The following is a 26123-nucleotide window of genomic DNA, read 5'->3' on the forward strand; positions in this document are numbered from 1 at the left end:
TTCATTCATTCAATTAAATGAATTATTGTTTTATTTCTTAATTAATCTAGTTTTCCTTTTGTTGTAGTAGTAGGTGTTTTTCTTCATAGTTTGAAAGAGTTTAGTACTATATACATATAATGCAGAACAATATAAAACTATTTAAAATAATTAAAAAATAATTTATGTATTTAAGGTGTGTCAAATTTCTTTACGCTTATTATATATTGTTTTATTTTTTACGTCAAAATATGTTATGAACTCATTACATGTTCTATGCTTCTTATATAAATTAATTCATTTTTTGATAATTGTTTTTTTTTCTAATTTCTGATAGCATTTTTTCTCAGAGCCAGCAATGACTTTTATTTTGTAAAGTGTAATTTTCTCGGCGGGCCGGTGGCGCCCCCTGCTGGTGGAGGTGCGGTTTGCAGGCAGTAAATGACCCGGATGTGTAGCAGTAAGGAGGGCTGTAGCGGTAAAGATGTCTCCCGGCGTGTTTAACCTGCTGGAAGCGCGGGAGAAACTCACGGTAAAAACACGCTTTTAGACTCGTTTTTACTGTAGTTTTAGTGCAGTTTTACTCTATAACAGCTGTAGATGAAAAAGCTGTGCTGTTTGGGCGGGTAGCGCCTTATTAAGGCATGTTTTTTCACTGTGTTTATGGAGAGGCTGTAGCTTTTCTGCGTAACTCTCCGGTCCACCTTAAATACCGTCGCTGTTTCATTGTAGTGCTGAGAGGCGATAGACAGCAGCTAATGCTCAATTTAAGGTAGAACGGGTAATTCAAAGAAACGTTGCTGATTCAGATGTTCAGTGTTTATGGAAACTCAAGCTATTGAACTGAATTACTTATAGAGCTGAGCAATATACCGATTTCTTATCCTATCGTGATTAATTTTCTCATCATTTCGACAATATGCTTTTTTTCAAAGAATATCGTTGATGTTTTTAGGGTTTGTTTAAAAAAATATTGATTAGTTTTTTAAATATAGACGATTTTTAAAAGAATATCAGCAATATGCTTTTTTTTTTAGGAAAATCGGCGATATGCTTTTTTTTAAAGAATATCGATTATGTAGGGTTTTTTTTTTTAGAATATAAATATTTTTTTAAACAAAGACGATTTATTTTAATCAACTAAAGTTATATGCTCTTTTTTTAAAAGAACATCAACGATATAACTTTTTTAAAAAAAATTCTTTTTATTTTAGGAAAATCAGTGATAATGTTTTTTAAGAATATCAATGATTGTTTTTTTTTATAGATATGCCTTTTTTAAGAATATCGACAATATGATAAATAATTAAAGTGCACTGTCCCAACTGAAGCTACATTTCATTACAGACTGTAAAAATATCAATTTAATTGGATAATGTACAGCAAAAATATAATAATCACTGTACTGATTATAAAAGAGCATTTGAATATCTGAATAGCAGAATCTACCACTTTTACTTAATTTAGATTTCGTCTCAAAACATGATTATTGCTGTGTATCATTAAAAACTGTTCTTAAATATTGTGATATATTTTTATCTTTTTGCCCAGCTCTGTCAGCGTGTGAAATACATACTACAGTCATGGCTGAAAGTGTTGGTAACTTTTACCAACCAATTTTACCAGAAAATAAAAAAATGTTTTTGCCAGAAAATGACTGCAGATGCACGTTTATACACGTTTTTCTGCTGTTGTTTTTATAGGTTTGTGCCAACCATTCAGTGCTTTATTTTTTGTTTTACATTCCATATAACTAATTCTGACCTGATTTTTTAGAACAAAATGATTTATGAATTTGGCGTCATTTATCTTTCAACAAAATTTTACCTTAAAACATTAAGTCATGTTTTTACAAAAAAACAAAAAAAAAACATGAATGATCTGTAAACATGAATCAGTTTTGAGTTTAGCCTCATTATTCAGAAAATAGCTTGGGCTCTTATGGGTTGCCATTATTATTAATATGAAAAATGGGTAAATAATCTCAATTATTAAAACAGAAATGAAATAACTCCACTGTTTTTTAAGCAGAAGAAAGTTTACACGCTGTGTTATCCAGGTAAAGGGCTCCTCCCACTGAGTAATAACAGAATGGGTAAAACTGAAATCAGCAGAAATGATATTATGCATGTTATGTATGTGTGTTGTATGATTGACAGGGTGAAAGAAGCGGATGAAGTGGACGTTGAATGGACAAAAAAGTCTAATAATTGTATTATTAATGTATATATGATTAAATATAAGTTGTGTATCTCCTCTGCAGGCGGGTACAGGAAGTGCTCTGGGAGCTCGGAGCTGTAAACCCCTCACCAGCGCCTTCAGTCACCTGTCTGGAACGTGAGTTTCTGATTTAGAGTTTAGATTTCTGCCTGAACCCGAACCGAACTCGGGTCCTCTCGGGTCGGGCTCGAGAAAATGATCTTATAAAGTAATTCTGCATACACTATAAAAAACAACTCTATGGTAATATTGCAATATTTATTTTGCTGTTTACTGTATTTACTTATAATTATGTGTTTATAAAATATATGTTTATATAATGAACTAAATATGCTTTTTTTTCTTTGTTGCATGGCTTTATTTATGGTTTTTCATGTCTGTTTTATGATTAAATAAAAACTGTGAAGTATCTAGTAGAGAACCTTCTCCACAATGAGACACAAGCCCGGAAGAAAAATAAAATAAATGAATATTTTTAACTAAAAATAATAAAAATATTGCTTCGATCAAATCAAGTCAAGAGGTTTTTTATTGTCATTATATCTGAGTACAGGTACACAGTGTAGTGAAATTAAGGGTGTACTCACACTAGGCAATCCGAACCGGGCCCGGGCACGGTTACCTCCCAAAGCACGGTTCGTTTGGCTAGTGTGATCGCTCCGAACCGTGCCCGGGCCCGCTTGGAGAGGTGGGCCCAAGCACGGTTCACTTGGACCCGGGCACGGTACAGATGCAGTGTGAGCGCAAACCGTGCCCGGGCACGGATCAAGATGACGTCAGTGATGCGACGCTACTGTAAACGGAGGACGTTTTATACACAATTCTGCATATAATATTTTTGAAAAGGGTTCTAAAGAGCACCATAATGGTTAGTGTTACCCATAATAAATTAGGACTACTATCTACAAGTCCTAAACAACAAACACATTTTATTATTACTTGAGTTTTATGTTTCGCTCCTTTGGTCACTATTTATGTATATAGCAAGTACGTCTCTTACCTTACTGATGAACGTGAATTGTAGTCCGCGAGTAAAGCTGCAAATTTCTCCCTGGACGTCTGCTGCTTGTGTAAAAACCTTCTTACACGTGCAGCACGATTAGCAGTAAATCGTTGTGTTGCACAATCAATGAATCTCTGGTTCAGTTGCGTATTTGCACGCCCAAAACGACTCCAGATAAACAAAAACAACAGTACAATCCTGAACTCCATTGTTTTGCGCGCGCATACTGTTCTTCAAAACAAAAGTCGCCTGTTGATGACGAAAGCGTGCTCGGGCACGGATCGTTTAGCGCAGTGTGAGTGCAGGACTGCGGGGGAGTGGGGAGGGGGCCGAACCGTGCTCCGGCACGATTCAACCAAAACGGGCCTAGTGTGAGTACACCCTTAGTGATGTTCCTCCAGAACCATGGTGCAATGTGGGACAACAATACAATAGAGAAATGTAAAGTGTAAAAGTGTAACGATAAAACTGTACACTGTAATAAATACAACAGACAAGACAGTTTAACAGACAGAACATTCATGATACATATAGAACATACATGATCACAGCAGCTACTGAGATAGAGGGTTTATAGAACTGTTTGTTTCCTATAATGTAATTTCATCTGGTTATTTATTTTATATGATTTTATATGTAATATCGGTATTTTCATTTTTAGAGCTGTGTGTTGTATACATTTATAAAGATGAATGTTTGAGTTTAATGAGTCAGAAGTTGATGGTCTGCATTGTGTGGTGTGTAACAGTGAGGCGGAGAAGAAGAACACGTTGGATCAGGTTCTGCGGGGAGTTCTGGAGGAGCAGATCGTGAGTATCTGAGTTTAGGATGCAGGATGCAGTAACAATTACTACTACTACAATTACAATGGCAGTATTATTCAGTACGATATACAGCTCTGTAAAAATGAAGAGAGCACTTCAGTTTCTGAATCAGTTTCTCTGATTTAGCTATTTATAGGTTTGTGTTTGAGTAAAATGAACATTGTTGTTTTATTCTATAAACTACAGACAACATTTCTCCCAAATTACAAATAAAAATATTCTCATTTAGATCATTTATTTACAGAAAATGAGAAATGACTGAAATAACAAAAAAGATGCAGAACTTTCAGACCTCAAATAATGCAAAGAAAACAAGTTCATATTCATAAAGTTTTAAGAGTTCAGAAATAATCAATATTTGGTGGAATAACCCTGGTTGGTTTTTAATCACAGTTTTTTTCATGCATCTCTGCATCATGTTCTCCTCCACCAGTCTTACACACTGCTTTTGGATAACTTTATGCTGCTTTACTCCTGGTGCAAAAATTCAAGCAGTTCAGTTTGGTGGTTTGATGGTTTGTGATCATCCATCTTCCTCTTGATTATATTCCAGAGGTTTTTCAATTGGTAAAATTAAAAACAAACAAAAAAAAAAAAACTCAATTGTTTTTTTGTTTTTTTTTTCCATTTTGCTCTAAGTGTTGTTGTGCAATTTGGATCAAATACAGTAATCTAAATATGAAATTCACTAAAATAAGAGTATAAATTGAATAAACCCAGCTGTAAGAAATTACAGTCTTTGTGTTTTTCAGGTGAAACATGGGAACGTTGATGAGAACCTGTCTCTGATCTACATCAGCATCAGTGCTGTTACTGAAGGTGAGTAAAATTTACACGCCCTTTAGGTCTTTCACCATAATTTCCTTTTTTTAGCATGTTTAAAAATAGTGCTTTGTTTTTTTATTTGTTTGTGCAAAAAAATAAACAGTTTCTAATATTCCAATTTCTGATTTTTAGTAGGAAAAGTGCATTGCTCTTCAAAAAGCTGTTATTGTATTTTTTGCTATTATATTAGAAGATTAACTAAGAATAGGCATAATGTTTGTGTGTACTTAATAATGAACTGCGATTCTCGCTCACTGAAATAAGCAGCGTTAAAAAATATACTGCAAACTTGCAGACAGTATTAATGACCAAAAACATCAAGTCTCACAAGAATGAGACGAGATTTTAACTATTTATTTTATTTTATTTTAAAGTTGAAATATATGATTAGAAAATATTTTATTTGATTTTATTGTAATCATTGTAAATCAGGATTAACACTGATTATAAATTATGTATGATTTTTGTTATATGCCGTAAAATACAGAATGGTGTATATAAGAACTGCATCTTGTTTTACCATAAACTGTACAGCTTATCTCCTGTATGATCTCACATCTCCTCAGACCTTATAACTATGTGAGTCTCTGCACACTGTTATTAATAAATAAATAAATATTTAAAGAGTAACTGCATTATTTTATATCATTTTATCAGTGGCATTATATGATCTTAGAATTACAGTCATATTTTTAATTTTAGTTATTTCTGGCACAATATTTCCTTTGTGACAAACCGATGTCCCAGTGTGTTTTACAAAAACAATTTTTTAAATAAAACAAATAAAATACATAAATACAAGTCTCTCTTTGATCTAACTGTCTCTCCCTCCCTCTCTCCCTCCCTCCCTCCCTCCCTCCCTCCCTCTCTCTCCCTCCCTCTCTCTCTCCCTCCCTCCCTCTCTCTCCCTCCCTCTCTCTCTCCCTCCCTCCCTCCCTCTCCCTCCCTCCCTCTCTCTCCCTCCCTCCCTCTCTCTCCCTTTCTCTCTCTCTCTCACCTCCACCTCTCTCTCTCCCTCCCTCTCTCTCTCTCTCCCTCCCTCTCTCCCTCTCCCTCCCTCCCTCTCTCTCCCTCTCTCTCTCTCTCTCTCCCTCTCTCTCTCTCCCTCTCTCTCCCTTTCTCTCTCTCTCTCACCTCCACCTCTCTCTTCCTCCCTCCCTCTCTCTCCCTCCCTCTCCCTCCCTCTCCCTCTCCCTCCCTCTCTCTCTTCCTCCCTCCCTCTCTCTCTCCCTCTCTCTCTCCCTCTCTCTCTCCTGTTTTTCTTTCTCTCTTTGTCTCTTTTACACTCACTCACACACACTTTCTCTCTTTCTCTTTTTTCCTTTCTTACTTTGTTACTCTTTCCTCCTCTCTCTCTCTCTCTCTCTCTCTCTCTGTCTGTAGGTATCTGTTCAGCCACCACTCCGTTCCTGCTGCTGGGGGATGTTCTGGACTGTCTCCCGCTGGATCAATGTGATAAAATCTTCTCCTTCGTGGAGGAGAATGTTTCCACGTGGAAATCTGTGCGTGAGATTATGTATAAATAAAAATATATATTAAAAATAGTCTCTAAAATATATAAATAAGGTATAATCAGTATTAATATTACTACCTACACATTAATTTATTCCTGTTTTTGTAGAATTCCTTCTACTCTGCTGGGAAGAACTATCTGTTGAGGATGTGTAACGGTAAGATCATCACTGTATACTATACCAAACCTAAATTACAGATTTATAGAGAACATTTACAGAAGGGGAAGCTGATTATTAATGAGTGGTATGCCGACTGATGTAGACAATAGAGCGTAATACTAAACAATAGATGCTTTTTCATCATATCACACAGCACTATTCTGAAATATTAACAGGTTTAATCTCCTCTCTCTCTGTGTGCAGATCTGCTCAGACGACTCTCTAAATCCCAGAATACAGTGTTCTGTGGGCGGATCCAGCTCTTCCTCGCCCGCCTCTTCCCTCTGTCTGAAAAATCAGGTAATAAACTCTGAGTTTACAGCCTCACATTTCCTCACATCTCCGGAAAATTCACCACTTCCCTCTCTCTGGAATCACTCCAGTGTGTTACACAAACTCTTATAACTAAGGGGAAATGGTAAGGGATTTTCTGCAGTGACTTAAGGCCAAAATATATACTGCAGCACCATGCACACCTCCTCAGAAATGAAACTACGTGATTGGTCCGTTGTGCCTTGTGTTTTATCAGACCAGAGACTGTAAAAAAGATGGACGCCGTGTCGTCCTTCCCATTCATTTAATGAAAATGAAGCCAAAATCTTCCTCCATGTTGGCGATCCTGACACCCGATTCTGCTCAGTAGAGACCAGAGGAGGGAGAAAGACTGTGGAGAGCAGCCCACTCATTTAAATAACCCCGCCCCTGAGGGCTGCCTCGAGGTCACAGGCTGCAGAGCGGAGCGGAGCTGATGGTCTGTTATTGGTCCCGCTCATAACCAGCCCTTTTACAATAACCACACCTTTTAGAATAGAGCTGAATAACGTTTTAAAAATGAATTCTGTGTAGATATAAAAATTTTACAATATAAGCAGAGGTTACACTAGCTGCTGCATTTAAATAATGGAGGTAGAATTACAGTATATTAGAAAAAAACGTGATTGAAAGTTGTTCTGTTTTAACATTGAAACCTATGGGGATGGGTGGAGTTACACAGCTTTCTGAAACCGAACAGCAGGGGGCGCCCGACCTGTGGTGGCTTCACTTTTGAGAGACGATGCCCTGTCCAGCTATATACAGTCTATGCATCAGACGCATTTACACCTTCTGCAACCTTCAGCCCCGCTGTGTAGTAGCACAGTTATGTAGGTTATGCTGTAGAAAACACATTAACTAAGTGCAGGAATATAAACTAGCCTCAATGGTTTACTGCAGTAAAGTTCCACATTTACTCTGGATTTACCAACTTTTAAGGACCCTCCAATGAATTTAAGTTTATTATGTGCAAATTAAAGCATCATTGCTACTTTTGATTGGGGGAAAATAAATGTTTCAAAGATAAATCATAATTTTTTTTGTTATTTCTGATTTTATAATTTAGAAAGTGTCTGATAATCTGAAAGTGTTTCAAACATTCGACATCCAGACTGGACTAAAATTATCAAGAGGAATACTGATCTCTCTCTCTCTCTGTATCTCTCTCTCTCTCTCTGTATCTCTCTCTCTCTCTGTATCTCTCTCTCTCTGTATCTCTCTCTTTCTCTCTCTCTCTCTCTCTGTATCTCTCTCTCTCTCTCTGTATCTCTCTCTCTCTCTGTATCTCTCTCTCTCTGTATCTCTCTCTTTCTCTCTCTCTCTCTCTGTCTCTCTCTCTGTGTATCTCTCTCTCTCTCTGTATCTCTTTCTGTATCTCTCTCTTTCTCTCTCTCTGTCTCTCTCTCTGTCTCTGTATCTCTCTCTTTCTGTATCTCTCTCTTTCTCTCTCTCTGTCTCTCTCTCTGTCTCTGTATCTCTCTCTTTCTGTATCTCTCTCTCTCTCTGTATCTCTCTTTCTGTATCTCTCTCTTTCTCTGTCTCTGTCTCTCTCTCTGTCTCTGTATCTCTCTCTTTCTGTATCTCTCTCTTTCTCTCTCTCTGTCTCTGTATCTCTCTCTTTCTGTATCTCTCTCTCTGTATCTCTCTCTTTCTGTATCTCTCTCTCTCTCTGTATCTCTCTTTCTGTATCTCTCTCTTTCTCTCTCTCTCTCTCTGTCTCTCTGCCTCTGTATCTCTCTCTCTGTATCTCTCTCTCTGTATCTCTCTCTCTGTATCTCTCTCTCTGTATCTCTCTCTCTCTCTGTATCTCTCTCTCTCTCTGTATCTCTCTCTCTCTCTGTATCTCTCTCTTTCTCTCTCTCTCTCTCTGTATCTCTCTCTCTCTCTCTCTGTCTCTCTCTCTCTCTCTCTCTCTCTCTCTCTCAGGTCTGAATCTGCAGTCTCAGTTTAATCTGGATAATATCACCGTGTTTAATAAGAATGAGCAGGAGAGCACTCTGGGGCAGCAGAGCTCGGAGGTGAAGGAGGATGGGATGGAGGTGGAGGAGGGAGAGATGGGGGATGAAGATGCTCCTGCTCCGTGGTGAGAAAACACTTCATCTCACTGTGTTTCACACTAGGGGTTAGAGACTCAGAGCGTCTCACGATACGATATCATCATCACGATACGATACGTTACCCACGGTAACGATGATCCTACAGTACTGTGATTCTGTAATACTCTATATATTACAAGACAGTTATCTACCATAATTCACAGTAGGGCGATATTGTAAAATATATATATATATATATTTTTTTTTATTTAAAACTGATTCTCAATTGCAATTTAGATTTTGTTTAGTTAATTTAAAAATATATATAAATTATTAAAATCATTGCCACTTTAATGAAAAATCTTTACAGGTTTCTGGCAGAAGCAAATTCCTATCTACTGAGATTTTATCTGGCAGCTTCTAATTGTGAAGGTGTACAATTGTGATTATCCCATAACCTCACAGCCCTACTTTACAGCATCTGTGATACTGAACAGAATCACTGATTTACTGAAAAACAGCTAGCATCTGCAGTTAGCTGTTAGCTTTTATGGCCAATCCGCCATTTTGGGCTTCATAATAAAAGTCCCCGGGCAAAAAATAGAAAATCATATAATAAAATCAATGACTGTATTGATTAAACTACTAAGGAGCATTAAAGATCAATTTTTTTGTTCTTCCTTTTTTTAAATACTCCTAAATAAGTTAATACCAGGAATTATGTGTTTATTAGTGTCAGTTTAACAGAATTTAAGTAATGAATCAGTAATGTTTAGTAAGTCTTTAGAGATTTAAGAGTTTATGGCGCTGAGGTTTCAGTGGAAATGGATGGGTTTATGCTCTAAATACTCTGCAGTAAGTATTGATAAATACTGAATTAATACCTGTTCTTTCTTTCTTCAGTTCTATTCCTATAGATTATAACCTGTACAGGAAGTTCTGGACGCTGCAGGATTATTTTAGGAACCCGGTGCAGTGTTATGATAAGTTCTCCTGGATGACCTTCGTTAAGGTACGTCTCAAGCACTGATGCACTGTGAGAATTAGAGCTGCACGATATTGGAAAAAAATTTACATTGCAACGTCCAGACCATTTAAGAGCTGAGTCAGCGCCGAGCTCTCAAAACGCGAGGAAAACAGCAAAACAACAGTAATCGGCCCTTTAATTAGGAATTTAAATGTCTTTTTAAAAGGTAAATAAGAGCGTTTGTTTTTCTGGGATTAAAAGTGTGAATTCAGCTGTAACTGGAAATATCTGCACTGCTAAACTGTGCTGGACTGAGGAGCACAGCTTTCCACACATGCTCACAAGCACGTGCCCAACCATGTGGATGGAGGCCATGCAGTTACCTCAGGTTTACTCCTTTCCCGCCCCCTCACACTTCTCAGGCAGCAGCAGCCTGTCACTCACACAGACACAGAGACAGCGCTGTGTATCCACTGTACTTCTTGTCAAGAATTAAACCATTGTAACATGATGTGCTTAATTTAATTGCCTTAAGTGACTATTGCACATGCACACATCGCAATGATGACTATTCTTAAACGATATATCGTGCCACTCTAGGGGGATTATGTTCTGTACGTTGTTTTTGCAAACAAACTATTGTTTCCTTTACAGTTTTTCAGATTTTATATATATATATATATATATTTTATATATTTATATTTTATTTTAAACACAGTGCCAACATAACTTCCTTTTTCAGTTAAGGCAAAATATAAATTATGAAAATTATTTCCACATTAATGAAAAATCTTTACAGGTTTCTGTCGGAAGCAATTTCCTATCTACTGATATTCCATCTGGCAGCTTCTATATGTAAACATGTACAATTTCCATTATCCCATTTTGAAAATCGCATTAAAACAGTAATTCGATTAATCAAATAAATTTGATTAACCTCCCAGCCCTACTTCACAGCGTCTGTGATACTGAAGAGAAACACGTATTTACTGAAAAACAGCTAGCATCAGCAGTTAGCCGTTAGCCATTACGGCTAATCTGCCGTTTTGGGCTTCATAGTAAAAGCCCCCAGGCAAAAAAAAATTAAAATTAAAAAATGTATACTAAAATCACTGAATAGCTGTAATTAGTGCAGTAATGTATGGGGTTTATCTCTGCAGTTCTCTGACGAAACTCTGGCCGTGTTTAAGAGCTATAAGCTGGACGACACTCAGGCCTCTAAGAGGAAGCTGGAGGAGATGAGGACGGCCGGAGGAGAGCACGTCTACTTCGCCAAGTTCCTCACCAGCGAGAAGGTTCTTCAACCTCACTCTTCATCTTCTTCTCTTCTGCTTTACTCTTAAAATTAAAGCTGTATTCATTTTCAGAAACACATTTAAAAAAAAACTCCTGCTTATCTGAGCTGTGAACTGAGAGATTCATGGTTTTAACTTTAGTAAATAGGTCATATATTCTCTACAAGAGCAACCTGTGTATAAAATCTCTATCAGCTAGCAGTTCACTACAGTCCAGTTCAACTACAGTTTTATTTACTCACCTCTGAACAATGAAAGAGCTAGCGCTGTGGATGGCAGCTAATGCTAATACTGCTCCAGCCTTGGTGCTGGAGAAACTACACTGAAAACTCATGTATAACACTGTACTCTGGCAGAGCAGTGTATCCAAAGTTTAGCATGTTAAAATAAGCGATGCCCCGCTAATGCCCTGGATTGCTAAGCGCTGCTGCTAATCACGCTAAAATACTGGAAATCTAAGCTTACTGTAAATAAACAGAAGAGCTTTACTCACCCAAATAATCAGTTTTCAGGAGAGAAATCTGTGTAGATTAACATGCAGCTTGACTTTAAAAGTAAACCCTTGTTTCTTAGAATTGTCGCTTAAAATGCACCTTATGATACAGTGCACTTAATAGTGTAAATGGTTTGGATTGGTAAAAATGGGATGTAAGTAAGAGTTGCATCTGTTTAGATATTAAATGTTAATACACTTATGCATTATATGTGCATTAAATGCCACTTTTATATTCAGAGACCACCTTTACCATTACCCTAACGTTTCTCCTGACCTTTGACCCCCTGCAGCTGATGGATCTTCAGCTGAGTGACAGTAACTTCAGACGGCACATCCTCCTGCAGTACCTCATCCTCTTCCAGTACCTCAGAGGACAGGTCAAGTTCAAGAGGTGAGATTAGATTAACATATATACAAAAATACATGTATCTCTGTTTTTGTCCACTCTGTGATTGAAATTCGCAGTAAAAATGATCATTTCTGTCGTGTTGCCCAGCCTTATTATTTAAATCCATCAGTCTCCATAGACAGTTTATTTAGCTGAGCTTTTTTATTGTTTGTTTGCTTGTTTTTTTATATGTATATAATGTATGTATGTATGTATGTATGTATGTATTTATTTATATATATTTATATTTTCTTATTTGCTGTTGCTCAGCTCAAACTGTGTGCTGAATGATGATCAGACAGCCTGGATGGAGGACACTACTAAACTAGTCTATCAGGTTGGTGCATTACATAGAGGACACACACACACACACACACACACACACACACACTTTACTGAGTATGAATAAGGGAATAGTTCATGCTTCATTGTAGTTTGTCCTTTAAATTTATATGATCAGCAAAGACGCACAGTACAAGTCAAAAGTTTAGATTAATATTAAAGACGTAAAAAAACAATTAAGGGACAAAATTATTGAAACTATTGAAAAGCAGCGATTTTTAACTCGTCTATTATTCAGCACCTCCAGGAACTCCTTATTAAAAGTGTATTGTCAGTGTTGTCCCTTAACAAGATATAACACAATATGTACAGTAATCTGAGGAAAAAAACGCACTTAATTCTAAATAGAATTTATCCTTGCCGTTTATTCTGAGACCTCTTCCTGACTGTATCCGCTACTAATCAATCAGCCAATCAATGAACCTTATCACTTTCATATTTAAAATATATTTAAATCAACAAAAACAAACTGTTAAACAAGAGATAAGTAATTACAGTAATGAAAAAATAAGAATATCTAAAAAAAAAATTAAAGTTTTAATAATAGGAAAGATAAGATAAGAGTTGGGGATATATAAAAAAAAAGTATAAAAAAGAAAAACAATATGCTAAAATATAAAAAATAATATTAAATCAATGCTACTTTAAATTAAATTGTAAACATGTGCATTGTTTCTGATCTAACACACTACATAAATGTTATTCTAAAAGTGTCTTATAGTGTGTGTGTGTGTGTGTGTGTGTGTGTGTGTGTGTGTGTGTGTGTGTGTAGTTGCTGAGAGAAACTCCTCCGGATGGTGATAAGTTTGCTGGGATGGTTGAGGTAAGATCAGCTCTGTAATTAACAGTATTGTAATCAGGTGATTAATGATAAAGTGATTTGGATGCTGCTGTTGGTGTTTCTGATGTGATGATGTGATGTGATTGGATGCTGCTGTTGGTGTTTCTGATGTGATGATGTGATGTGATTGGATGCTGCTGTTGGTGTTTCTGATGTGATATGATTGGATGCTGCTGTTGGTGTTTCTGATGTGATATGATTGGATGCTGCTGTTGGTGTTTCTGATGTGATGTTGTGATGTGATTGGATGCTGCTGTTGGTGTTTCTGATGTGGTGATGTGATGTGATTGGATGCTGCTGTTGGTGTTTCTGATGTAATGATGTGATGATGTGATGTGATTGGACGCTGCTGTTGGTGTTTCTGATGTGATGTGATTGGACGCTGCTGTTGGTGTTTCTGATGTGATGTGATTGGACGCTGCTGTTGGTGTTTCTGATGTGATGTGATTGGATGCTGCTGTTGGTGTTTCTAATGTAATGTTGTGATGTGATTGGATGCTGTTGTTGGTGTTTCTGATGTAATGATGTAATGATGTGATGTGATTGGATGCTGCTGTTGGTGTTTCTAATGTAATGTTGTGATGTGATTGGATGCTGTTGTAGGTGTTTCTGATGTGATGATGTGATGTGATTGGACGCTGTTGATGGTGTTTCTGATGTGATGATGTGATGTGATTGGATGCTGCTGTTGGTGTTTCTGATGTAATGTTGTGATGATGTGATGTGATTGGACGCTGTTGTTGGTGTTTCTGATGTAATGATGTGATTAAACAGCACATCCTGAACACGGAGGAGAACTGGAACTCCTGGAAGAACGAGGGATGCCCCAGCTTCGTTAAGGAGAGGTGTGTAGAGAGAGAAAGAACTACTGACACTTAATTTACTCTTTATATTTTATTATTACTAAAGGATTGAGGAGTAAAAGGATGTGAATTGCAGTAAAATCCCATCAAACGTGCTGATAAATAATAATGGAAGTAATCAGACTACAGGAAACCAAATAATATATATTTTTAACTACTTTAATTATGGATTAGTTGGGTCTGTTATTAGGTCTATTTTTAATATTATTATTATTATTATTATTATTATACACAATTACAGATGCTACCCTCTAATATGGTGTGATAAGCGTACTAAAGTCCATTCATTTCATTTCAGATCAGCAGTTATTGACTTAAAAAGATGTGTACCTTAATTTTTTCACTTTTATCCAAATTCTCAATTAATCAAGACAAAAATATGATTAACAGATACAGTAGGTGAGTGTCGCGGGACAGCAGCAACAGGACAGGAAAAGTTTTTGCTGTTACTGTCTCTCCCTATTAGGCTACAGAGGGGCGTGTAGTGTCGTGTTATGCTGTTTGTTGTTAAGTATGGAAGATGAAGAAAAAGAAATCCAAACCGATTTAAAAGAATCTGAAAAAAATCTAATCGTGACCCCAAGAATCGATTCTGAATCGAATTGTGCGATTCCCAAAGATTTACAGCCCTAGTTGCAACTTTAGATCAGACTCTCTCCGGATTATTTACATTTTAGTTATTTTATTTATTTTTACCTTTTTTATTAACTTGTTAAGTATTAATTTCATTTAATATAATTTTACATATTTTACCTGAATTAAAATCGCTCAATTTTTAATTATTTAAGAAATTTTTTTTTTTTTTTTTTTTTTATACTCTGGTTTATTCATTTCCATTTTACACTGTACTGTATTGTAATACCTCAGTGTAGTATTAATGCTTTTTAAATGAGAATATTTTAACATGCTGATGTGAGTTACTGAGTTTCACTGTGAGATTTATTGTAGTAAGTAAATGTTAGTGTAGCTCCATATTCCACACTCAACAACACTGTGCTGACAGTTTGGAGGATTAGTTTATGAAATAATGTCAACTCATGCATCGCTAACACAACAATTAAGAGATTATCATAGATGATATATATTACACCTGTAGTTTAATGTTTTTAAGTAATTTAGTCGTTCTCTCTCTCTCTCTCTTTCTTTCTTTCTTTCTTTTTTCATTCAGGCCTGCTGAAACCAAGCCCACTCGCCCCAGCAGCAGAAAGAGAGCAGCGCCGGAGGATTTCCTGGGAAAAGGTCCTGAGAGAAAGATCCTGATGGGAAAGTAGGTTCAGATTCACTGATTATACAGATTAACTTAATTAAACTAAGCAATCTACACCAGAACATTACACCCCCGTGTAGAACACAGGCCTCTGAGTACTGGAACATATCTTCTTTATTTTGTTTATATTTTATTCTATGATTTATTATATATTTTTGTTTGATCTCAGTGAGGAATTGACGAGACTGTGGAATCTTAACCCAGACAACATGGAGGCCTGCAAATCAGACAGCAGGTGAGTCTTCACCAAAACTGTATTAAATAATTAACCAAATATACACTGAATATATCCTATTATTTGTGGACACCCATTATATATATATTTAATATTCAAGACTATATTAAAGTTCTACAGAAACTCATGCAGTTTTCTTGTTGTAAGTAAAATACAGTAGGTCTCTATGAGTTGTTTATGATGCTGCACATGATGAAACTCTTCCTCAACCTCTTCCTCATTCTCTGCAGCAGCTAGTAAAAGAAAATATTCAGAAAAATAAATCAGGAACAGGAAAAGCATTGTGTCTACATCAACCCATGAATTAGTATTCATGGCCCCGCCTCGTCAGATAGGAGCTAACAGAGCTAGGAACAGCATGCAGTTCATTCCTGTGTTATTTGTGCGAATAACACATCAGTGTTTATATACTTTACCCAGTAATTCAGAGCTAAGAAACAAATGGTTAGAATTAGTCTATGGAGGAAAAACACCACCAGCCAAGTACAATAGAGATAGGTAGGTGTTTAGATGTTTAGAAAAGTTCTGTTTACACTAGTTAAAAGTAAAAAGTGAATTGTTTCTTTCTGGACCTGGACTACCCACCTCTCTGTGTGAGTAACTATAGGTTTAAATAGGATCTCCGGTGAATTTGCCGTTTTAGAGACTCTAAGACTAGGTCAGTGGCTGAACTGCACTTAGTAGGGCATTATTACACATGTTATAAAGTAACATATGACTGTTGCATAACAAAAACTGTTATTAGTGTAAAAATGTCTATTTTAAAATGTTGCTGTCCGTCTCGCTGCCTTGCAGAGCTGTTAGCCTATTAGAGGCGATACGTTAGCATGTATTAATATTCATGAGCAAAAGCTGAGAAATCCTATAGTTTCTCCCCGCCCCCTTACCCCACTTCTCCACCGGACTAAAGCAGTGTTATACTGGATCACCAGAGCAGCTCACATGACATGCATTGATACTAGAGACACAACTAGACTTTTTTTCAAATATAAATGAAAAAAAGATGGAATGAGACATTTTTAAAGCAGCTTAATGAACTGGTAGATTTTACAGTAACTGATTGTTTGTGTGTTTGTTGAAGAGAGTTCATGCCGTCTCTGGAGGACTTTTTTGAGGAAGCCATTGAACAGGCCGATCCAGCCAACATGGTGGAGGACGAGTACAAGTACGCACATATTTACACCCAGTAACTCTAGATAAACTGCACTTTCTCTCCTCTAAAGTCTTGAATTCACTACAGGACTCTTAAAGTGGAATCAGATTATAAACAGACTGGATATTATACACCACACCACCTGTTTTCACTGATTTTTACAGAATCTGAACCAATACAGAGCACAAACCACACACACCACCACCATACACATGACTCCAGCTGCTCCAGTACTGCTAACTGAAAATTACAATAATGTTTAAAGTAAAAAATATATTTTTATGTGACTCACTGTTTGTTTTTAGTTACAGATAAACGATAACTTCACTAATATTCATCTAGCATGATTTAATGTCTATGATGAGACCTTTTATAGTGTCTCTTTTGTTGTGCTAATACGCCCACTGTAACCTGAATTAACCAATTAGCTCCTTCACATGGGTATGAGAATAGACCTGACACCGTTTCAGCCCAGATTTACAGAAAATTTTAAATATGAAATTAAAAATTGAAAAACTTTAACGCTTCAGATGCACTTTTATCCAAAAAGCACACAGTTCTTTACGTATCTCATGTTTTTAGACTATTTGAAGTAAAACAAAAACTAAGTAAATGTATTTTTAGAATCTAATTAGTATAATTTGAATTTGCCTTTCAGTTGTTGTTGATTATAATAAGGCTGCTTTGAAATATACAGAATATTTAGGCAGTGAATGATAAACGTTCCTGTATAAAATCTGTAACATGTAGCTTTGTCTCAGGAGTGCCTTTTTTATTTATTTTTTTACCTTATGAGATGGAAAAAATATTGAGAGAAATATTGTTTTTAATCATTTAGCTAAAAATATTGAAATATATTAGTTCTGATCCATATCGCTTAGTCCTAGTGCAGAGTTTACACCACCAGATTCTGCACAGTTGAGTTTCAGCCCATCGTACACGGCACAACACTATCTTCAGGTCTAATAACCTCTTAACAAGCAAATGGCATATTTATTATCTGGGTGTGTTTATGAATAATTATAGGTTCAGTATAGACACCCATTATGCCAATTTAAAGCTTAGAATCTTAAAAATATGCCTTACTTCAAAATCACTCCAAACTCAGGAAAAAACATCATTCCAGTCGCCAGCAATCCTCATTTATATCCAACCAGTGCTTAAAATAATTTGAGGCAGTAAAAATTTAATACAAACTTTAACGCTTTATTAAAACATTTTTTGGGGAATCTCCGTGATCAGCCACATGTCTCCGGTTTCAGCAACGTCTCCCAGACACAGCCTCACAGGCTGAACTCTGTCAGCCAATCAGGTGCCTAGTTCTGCGCGCTGAAAGGGGGGGTGGGGCTTGTTACTCGAGACTCAGAGAGAGCAAGAGATTTTCCTGAGGGCGGGGGAGCACTTTTAAAGAAACAGCGCACAATTCTCTTTCTATCAGGAATAGAACATGCAGAAACACCTTCTCTACTGCAAAATAAAGTATAAAATTATTAGTTTCTATTCTTATAAAGTTTCCAGTTCTTTGGAGAAAGAAAAGACCATTACTGCTTCAGATCACCAATAATATCTAACCAGTAAAAGGGAGCAGTTTATAATTTTATATGATAAATGTAAACACTTTATAGCAAAATATAGAGCTGCCAAAACAATCCATCCATATAAATAGTTCATTTTTAGTGTTTTAAATAAAATTTGTAAAGACTTCTAACTAATATTAATTCATAAAGTCGCCTGTGAATTATTTAATAATAGAGTGAAAAGCCTTCAAATGTGAGTATGTAATTTCAGGCAAAAATAGTCTTGGAGTTATTACACCCTGTTTTTATTTCCATAGAAATCAGTTTTTAACTTGTTATTATTGTGCTGTATAGTAAGAAGGCGGGGCTACACAGGATCAGGAAACGGTTTAGTAATATAAATGCATTAATTGCAGTATTAATAAGTGCAGAGTGTGTTTATATAGTGTGTGTTCTGCTCTCAGGGTGGTGAGGAACTCTAATTACGGGTGGAGGGCTCTCCGCCTCCTCTCGCGCCGCAGCCCTCACTTCTTCCAGCCCACCAATCAGCAGTTCAAGAGCCTGGACGAGTACCTGGAGAACATGGTCATCAAACTGGCTAAAGAGCTGCCTGTGAGTGATTACTACTGCTGCTGCACCTGTTAACACATATATAGATTAATAGATTCCATCTTTATAGAAAGATTTTACACAAAAAAATATTCTTTGGACTGACGAGCTAAAAAAGTGTCTCGATACATCTGGCGTAAAACTCCTAACACAAACACACAATTCCAGAAAAAGAACTGAATCATAATGAACGATGTAAAACATGGTGGTGGTAGTGTGTGAAAGCTGTAAAAGATGGAAGCAGAAATTCTGCTGTTTACCAGAAATCAGAATCCGTCCATCAGTTTGTGACTTTAAGCTCAGTAGTACTTGGGTTCTGCAGCAGGACAATGACCCAAAGCTCACCAGCAGGTCCAAAAGGGTTTAGTAAGCACACAGGACAGGATTAGTTCCAGCACTAAGCAAGTTCTGATGTTCACTGATTAGTTCAGACAGTCCAGTTTGTCCAAAAAATAAAAAAAGAAGGTATTTGCTGGAGCTCCATCATTCCCACACTGGAAGATGGTCATGGTGTTTCATATGGAGATTATTGGAGCTGGAATTAATAGATTTAATATGTCTGATTAAAGATATCTGTTCAATTATGTTGTATTTTTTAGGGTAAGTGTATAAAATCACATCTGAAAGACTGATATTTCTGTAAAATAGAGTCTAACTGCTGTTTTTTCCTCTTTTACACCAATAGAAGGATCTCCCATCTGAAGAGATAAAGACCGGAGAGGAGGAGGACGAGAACGGAGTCAGTCTGCTGAAAACCGGCAGCGACAGTAAGTCTGGATATATAAATATATATATATATATATATATGAAGAGTTTGATTCTAAAACGCGATAAACGCCATTTTTAAAAATCAGAATGTTATGTAAACGCTCTTGAAAAGCCAATATTCAATTTTCATCAAAACGCCACATCCGCCGTGTAGTACTGCCCTGCTTTCTCTCTTTCTTTCCAAAACGCGATAAACGCCAGTTTTGTTTTCCCGCAGAACGCCACATCTCCCCTCATCCAATCACAGGGCAGCATTCCACGAGCTATCTAATGTAAACATCATATCACGCGCCCTGTTGAGCGTGCCGGCATTTCGTGTAGCCTACTTTCACTTTCGTTTTTCACTCTCAAAGTCCGCGAAAATGAGCGGTTTTGATGGTATAGAGGAGCCTGTTCGTGAAGCAGTTATTAAAAAAAAAAGAGAAAGCCGTCAAAAGAGTCTCATGGACGTAAAAAGGTAAAGAAAATCAGGCGTTCAGGAGGGGGGGAAATACCGGCTGTCATCTGCAGTTCACACACACACACACACACACACACACACACACACACTATACACACTATACTACACCACACCACACTACACTACACTACACTACACTACACTACACCACACTACACTACAGCACATTTAATGTAACGTGATTTTGGGGATTTTATAGTGTTAATGTTGTTCGTTAATGAAATTTTGCACTTTTTCGAAAAGAAATGTTTTGAAATTTGTGTTTTTAGGCCTGATGGTCAAACTATTATATTCAGATGTACAATTTACTGTTATTTATTATTGTATTTTGCACATTACTAGTAAAAAAAAAATTATATAAGACATTTTGAAAAAAAAAAAACATGGCATGGATTTATTGCGTTTTGCGAAAAAACAAATTATTTTTAAAAATAAATCTTTAAATATTAAAATCTTGCTTTGATTTTTTTGTGTTATTTTAACCTTAGTATGGTATTTGATAGTTTGAAACAGAAAACGGTGGTTTTCAGCCTGCCACTTTCTCGTTAAAGAAAACCCTTTTTTACTCAAATTGATAAAAATGGATTTATAGCGTTTTGGAACCAAACTCTTCATATATATATATATATATATATATATATATATATATATATATATATATATCTCAGTGTGAAAGTGTATTTTCTTAAAGCTACAGAGCTGTTTAACCCCTTCAGTTCTCTTCACTGCAGTGTTTGAGTGGTAAAGCTCTTACTTGCACTATTAAACAACATATCCTTGGAGTTCTAGTGCTGTTTTACTACTATTTGATTTATTTCACCAAATGTTTAAGTGATCGCCAATCACTTTATTTTCAACTTTGGAACAACACGACATACATGATTTAAAAGTGCTGTATAAAATAATTTATGTATTATTATTATATGTATATTAAACAGGGTATCTGCAGATTACATTTTTAAACGAAACAATTAATCTAAAAAGGGCCTTAAAATGTTGTAAATCCACAGACTGTTTTATTAGCAATGTTTTATTTCCACCAAATTTGATATGCAAGTTTACTGAGTGGATATAATTTAAAAGGCACGATTAACTGGAAATAACATCTGATGGTGTCATTTATATACTACACGATATTTCTGTCCCTCACAATGTTCACTATGTCAGATTAAGCCGTTATCTTCGTTTTGTGTTATTCCCGGGGACTGGCTTTGTCGCTCACAATTTTGTCGGCGCCGACAAAATCGGGCTAAAATCGTGAAGTCTGATCTGGGCATTACAAGTTACAAAAATTGAACAATCAGAAAATAAAAAATATCTATATATCTATTTATATATTTGAAAGATTTTTCTTAAAATTCTGATTGTGAGGGGCAGAGGAAAACCTAAATATTATAAAAAGTGGATAAAAAAAAAAATTCTTCTTAAGTGCACTAAATAATAATAATAAAAAAGTTGTTAAAATTTTACATTTTTGCACGTAGCCTGAAACGGTCAGAAAATTAAACTGGTAAAGGTGCAAACTGCCTTAACTCTACATCTCTCTCTCTCTGTCTGTCTGTCTCTCTCTCTCTCTCTCTCTCTCTCTCTCTTCATCTCTCTCTCTGTCTCTTTCTCTTCATCTCTATCAATCTTTGTCTGTCTTCATCTCTCTCTCTCTCTTCATATCTCTGTCTTTTTATGTCTCTCTCTCTCTATATCTCTTTCTCTCTATCTCTCTTTCAATCTCTCTCTCTCTCTCTCTTTCTATCTCTCTTTCTCTCAAATTCAAATAAGCTTTATTGGCATGACCATAGTAAATAACAGTATTGCCAAAGCATTAATTGATTAAACAATTAATTGAAAAAAAAGAACAACATTTGATCAGTTATAACATCTACATAGACAATTCACATCTGCATAAATAAATAATTTGCTTCATTTAAATTAGACATTGATTATCATTGTAATTGATTGTTTGGATATTTTATATATATATATATATTTTTTTTTTATTATTATATGATTTATATGATTATCTCTGTATTAGAATCTGGTGTTTTGGTGTTTATGACTGAACTAACCCACTCTCCCTCAGACTGTGACACTCCTGCACATACCTGCCAGCCAGAGCAGGACTCCGCCCCTCTCCCAGCACCACCCTCAGTTTCTGTTTATCTGATAAATCAGTGAACCCAGAAATCTGCTCTCTGAATTTGGGAAAGTATTTATCTCTGATGTGTTTATATTCATCACAGTGGAGGAGAAACTGATCACACAGCCTCTCTCCTCTGGGCAGCCAGGTCTTCCTCTGCCTGCCTCGCTCTATAGCCAGGCTGTGATCACTCAGTCTGTACTTGGTAAGGAGGTTTCTGTGCTGAGGATCTCTGATAGAGTAGAGATACAGGGCCAGTGTGTAGGTGTCTCTGATGGACCGGTAGCAGATCATTTTGTTTTGCTGAGTTGTTGTGGTGTCCCAATGTTCCAGTTTGATTATTTGTTGAATTGGAATTTGGTCAGCAGGAGGGGTCTGAACTGTAGAGCTGCTGGATGGTAGCTGATGAGTGAGCTCTAAAACCAACTGGCAAAGGGGATTCCTTGGGATCAGCTCCTGGGCCTGAAGTGCTTTAAATTGCAGTGAATTTGGGGAACTTGCTTTTAAATGCATCCAGAATTTCAGTGCCCTTTTTTGGATTTTTATAGCCAATGGGAAACGGCCTAATTCAGCTCTACATGCATTGTTTGGTGTGTGTCTTTGCACTTTTAGGATTTTACGGCAGAATTCTACATGTAGGCTCTCAATTGGGTGCTTGTCCCAGGTAGTGTAATTGATTCCGCAGGCTGGACCCCGGATTTCACAGCCGTAAAGTGCCACTGGTTACACAGTCAAATATTTTAGTCCAAATTCTTACAGGAATGTGAATTTTATTTAAATTCTTTTTAATGGCAAATAGAGCTCGACATGCTTTCTCCTTCAGCGCATTCACTGCCATGTTAAAGCTGCCTGATGCTGTAATGGTCAGTCCAAGGTAAGTATAATTTAGAGAGTGGGTTAAGGTGGTGCTGCCTAGTGTGAATGGATATCTGTTTTCCTGGATTCTGGGTTTCTTTTGAAAAATGATTACCGTATTTTTCGGACTATAAGGCGCACTTAAAAACTTTTAATTTTCACAAAAATTGACAGTGCGTCTTATAATACGGTGCGCCTTTTGTATGGATTTTACTCGTCAGGTTGTAAGGAGCAGTAAACACACACTCCGTGCAGCGTTATAGAGAGTTTCAGTGCTATACAGAGTCCAGAGCCGTGCAGCTCCGAGGCTGGAGCAGCAAATAGCATTAGCTAGCTTATTCACTGTTCAGAGATCAGTATTATCTAAATTTTACCCGTCAGGTTGTAAGGAGCAGTAAACACACACTCCGTGCAGCGTTATAGAGAGTTTCAGTGCTATACAGAGTCCAGAGCCGTGCAGCTCCGAGGCTGAGCAGCAATAGCATTAGCTAGATGCTAACCGCTAAGCTAGCTAGCTTATTCACTGAGATCAGTATTATCTAAATTTTACTCGTCAGGTTGTAAGGAGCAGTAAACACACACTCCGTGCAGCGTTATACAGAGTTTCAGTGCTATACAGAGTCCAGAGCCGTGCAGCTCCGAGGCTAGAGCAGCAAATAGCATTAGCTAGCTTATTCACTGTTCAGAGATCAGTATTATCTAAATTTTACCCGTCAGGTGTAAGGAGCAGTAAACACACACTCCGTGCAGAGCCGTGCCGCTCCGAGGCTGGAGCAGCAATAGCATTAGCTAGATGCTAACCGCTAAGCTAGCTAGCTTTTTCACTGTTCAGAGATCAGTATTTTCTAAATTTAGTACTTTTAATACTGCTGGAGCAGTATTATTAGAGTTAGATGCTAATCGCTAAGCGTTCACCGTTCAGAGGTGAGTTATCGGCCTGTAAGTCTGTGCTGCTTTGCCTGGCTAGCATTAGCTAGATGCTAAGCGCTAACTCTCTCAGAGGTGAGTTTTATCAGCCTGTAATCTGCTTGTTTACCGTGTTAAAACAAGCTACGGGGGACGAATCGCTAGCTAATATCTCACTGTCTTACCAGAACACGCAGGATTACTCAGTGTAACGCTGTCGTTTAAGTTTGGGTTAACTTTACTAGTTTAGGTGACTAGCTAGCGTGCTAGCGGATAGCTATGCTAACGCTGGTGCAGCAAGCCTTAGTGGACATCTGGAAATCTAAGCTTACTGTAAATAAACTGAAGCACGTTACTCACCCAAATAAACAGTTTTCAGGAGAGGAATCTGTGTAGATTAATATCCAGCACTCGTTTGACTTTGAAAGAGCTAGATTTATATATACTGAGACGCTCCACCGGCAAGCGACCACCCCCGGTGGGGGAAGGGAAACATGGCGCCACCCCTGTTCACTTTGATATAGGCACCCTTTCTAGTGTCACTTAACGCGCCTTATAATGCGATGCGCCCTATGTATGGAAAAATAGCAGAAAATAGGCGTTCTTTGATAGTGCGTCTTATAATACGGTGCGCCTTATAGTCCGAAAAATACGGTTTTCTTTAGATTAACTGCCATGGCCCTGTTTTGGCAGTGAATTTGGAGCAGGTCAAGCATCGGCTGTAGCCCTTGTTGAGTGGGAGACAACAGGACAAGGTCATCAGCGTACAGCAGGAATTTCACCTCTGTATCGTGAAGTGTGAGGCCAGGAGCCGCAGACTGTTCCAGCTGTTCTGCCAACTCATTGATGTAAATGTTAAAGAGTGTAGGACTCAGACTGCAGCCCTGCCCCACACCGCGACCCTGCCTGAAGTATTCTGTGCTTCTCTGTCCAACTTTTACTGCACACTTGTTTTCTGTGTACATGTGTTTTACACTTTCCCCCCTCTGGAGTAATCTGTAGTATAGCCCTTCATGCCATTCATTTTCTCTCTCTCTCTTTTTTCTATCTGTCTGTCTCTCTCTTCATCTCTCTCTCTCTCTGTATCTCTCTCTCTCTCTCTCTCTCTCTCTCTCAGGTCTGCAGGCGGGTCTGCAGAATAAGCCGGTGACGAACAGTCAGATGGATGAGATCGCAGGGAAGCTGGGTGATGGGTGGCGTTTGCTGGCGGATCAGATGGAGATGAAAGCGTCGGAGGTTCGGGAGATCGAGTCGGACAGCGAGGACGTGGACCTGCAGGCCAAGATGCTGCTGGTGGCCTGGCAGGACCGCGAGGGGAACCAGGCCACCATGGAGAGCCTGATCACCGCGCTGAACGCCGCCGGCTTCACCGCCATCGCCGACAGCCTCAGCGACGCGTAACGCTGAACGCTAAAGACTCGTATACTTACACTGTGCACCCCCCTCTGAAATATCACCAATATATAACAGCCAGCGGAGCAACACACCGAGACATCATACAGACTTCACTTCAGCTCATTTAGCTATGCTAATGCTAATGTAATTTAGCCTGTTTAGTCTTACTGTTAATATAATGATTATTATGCTATTGTAGAATGCTGTCAGTTCTGAGAGCTGCTTTTCCAGGTGTTGTGCTGAATCCTGCCTCCCTGCCAGAACATGTCCTCCCTCTCTGACCTTCTACACCTTTTTAATTAAAGATTAATCTATAGTTACAGTAGATACAGAATCACCAGCACTGTAATACGTTTTACCTATACTGCTGCGTCACGCACCTGACAACCAGGGGGAGACGGATTTCAGCACAACACCTCTTCTTTTTCTTCTTCTTCTACTATTGTTTAATTTGCTGAGTGTAGTTCAGTCTCAAATTTGAAGTGTTTTAAACTGTTAAAGTAGCTCCAGACGATCCTCAGAACTGAACCAAAACCAGGACTAAGAAATGTCTCAGGCTGAAAATTTTTCAGTGTGTTGCTCTGAATGAGCTCAGTAGTAACTGGACTTGAAACATCTCCCATGATTCCATGTTTTATTAATGCTTGAATACTTTAGATCTTGTATTTTTCACAATATGTTTTTGTACGATTACTGTCTGAGATTGTGTAGCATTGTGTTCCTTCAATAAAACTCAAGTGTTTTTGATTTCATCTCAATT

At 37.4% G+C, this 26123-nt stretch overlaps 1 protein-coding gene across 1 annotated transcript; it reads left to right on the top strand.

Moving 5' to 3' along the window:
• Positions 1-412: 412 nt before the first annotated feature.
• thoc1 (THO complex 1) lies at positions 413-26115 on the top strand. The gene is made up of 20 exons (XM_022665525.2): positions 413-511; positions 2243-2316; positions 3951-4011; positions 4779-4845; positions 6235-6353; positions 6473-6521; positions 6729-6824; positions 8763-8919; positions 9776-9884; positions 11000-11134; positions 11921-12021; positions 12289-12355; positions 13133-13183; positions 13976-14046; positions 15233-15331; positions 15501-15566; positions 16648-16731; positions 18701-18848; positions 19531-19612; positions 25086-26115. The coding sequence occupies exons 1-20, from the start codon at positions 464-466 to the stop codon at positions 25367-25369; spliced, it is 1968 nt and encodes a 655-aa protein (XP_022521246.2). The 5' UTR covers positions 413-463; the 3' UTR covers positions 25370-26115.
• Positions 26116-26123: the final 8 nt, after the last annotated feature.

This window comes from Astyanax mexicanus, chromosome 8 (genome assembly GCF_023375975.1).
Source record: "Astyanax mexicanus isolate ESR-SI-001 chromosome 8, AstMex3_surface, whole genome shotgun sequence".
Lineage (NCBI taxonomy): Eukaryota > Metazoa > Chordata > Actinopteri > Characiformes > Acestrorhamphidae > Astyanax > Astyanax mexicanus.

Excerpts from the sequence above, each read along its gene's own strand:
- thoc1 (XM_022665525.2), top strand. The coding sequence starts at position 464 with ATGTCTCCCGGCGTGTTTAACCTGCTGGAAGCGCGGGAGAAACTCACG. Across the intron at positions 6,825-8,762 it reads CCCTCTGTCTGAAAAATCAG|GTCTGAATCTGCAGTCTCAG; the intron begins GTAATAAACTCT and ends TCTCTCTCTCAG. Across the intron at positions 13,184-13,975 it reads AGTTTGCTGGGATGGTTGAG|CACATCCTGAACACGGAGGA; the intron begins GTAAGATCAGCT and ends GTGATTAAACAG.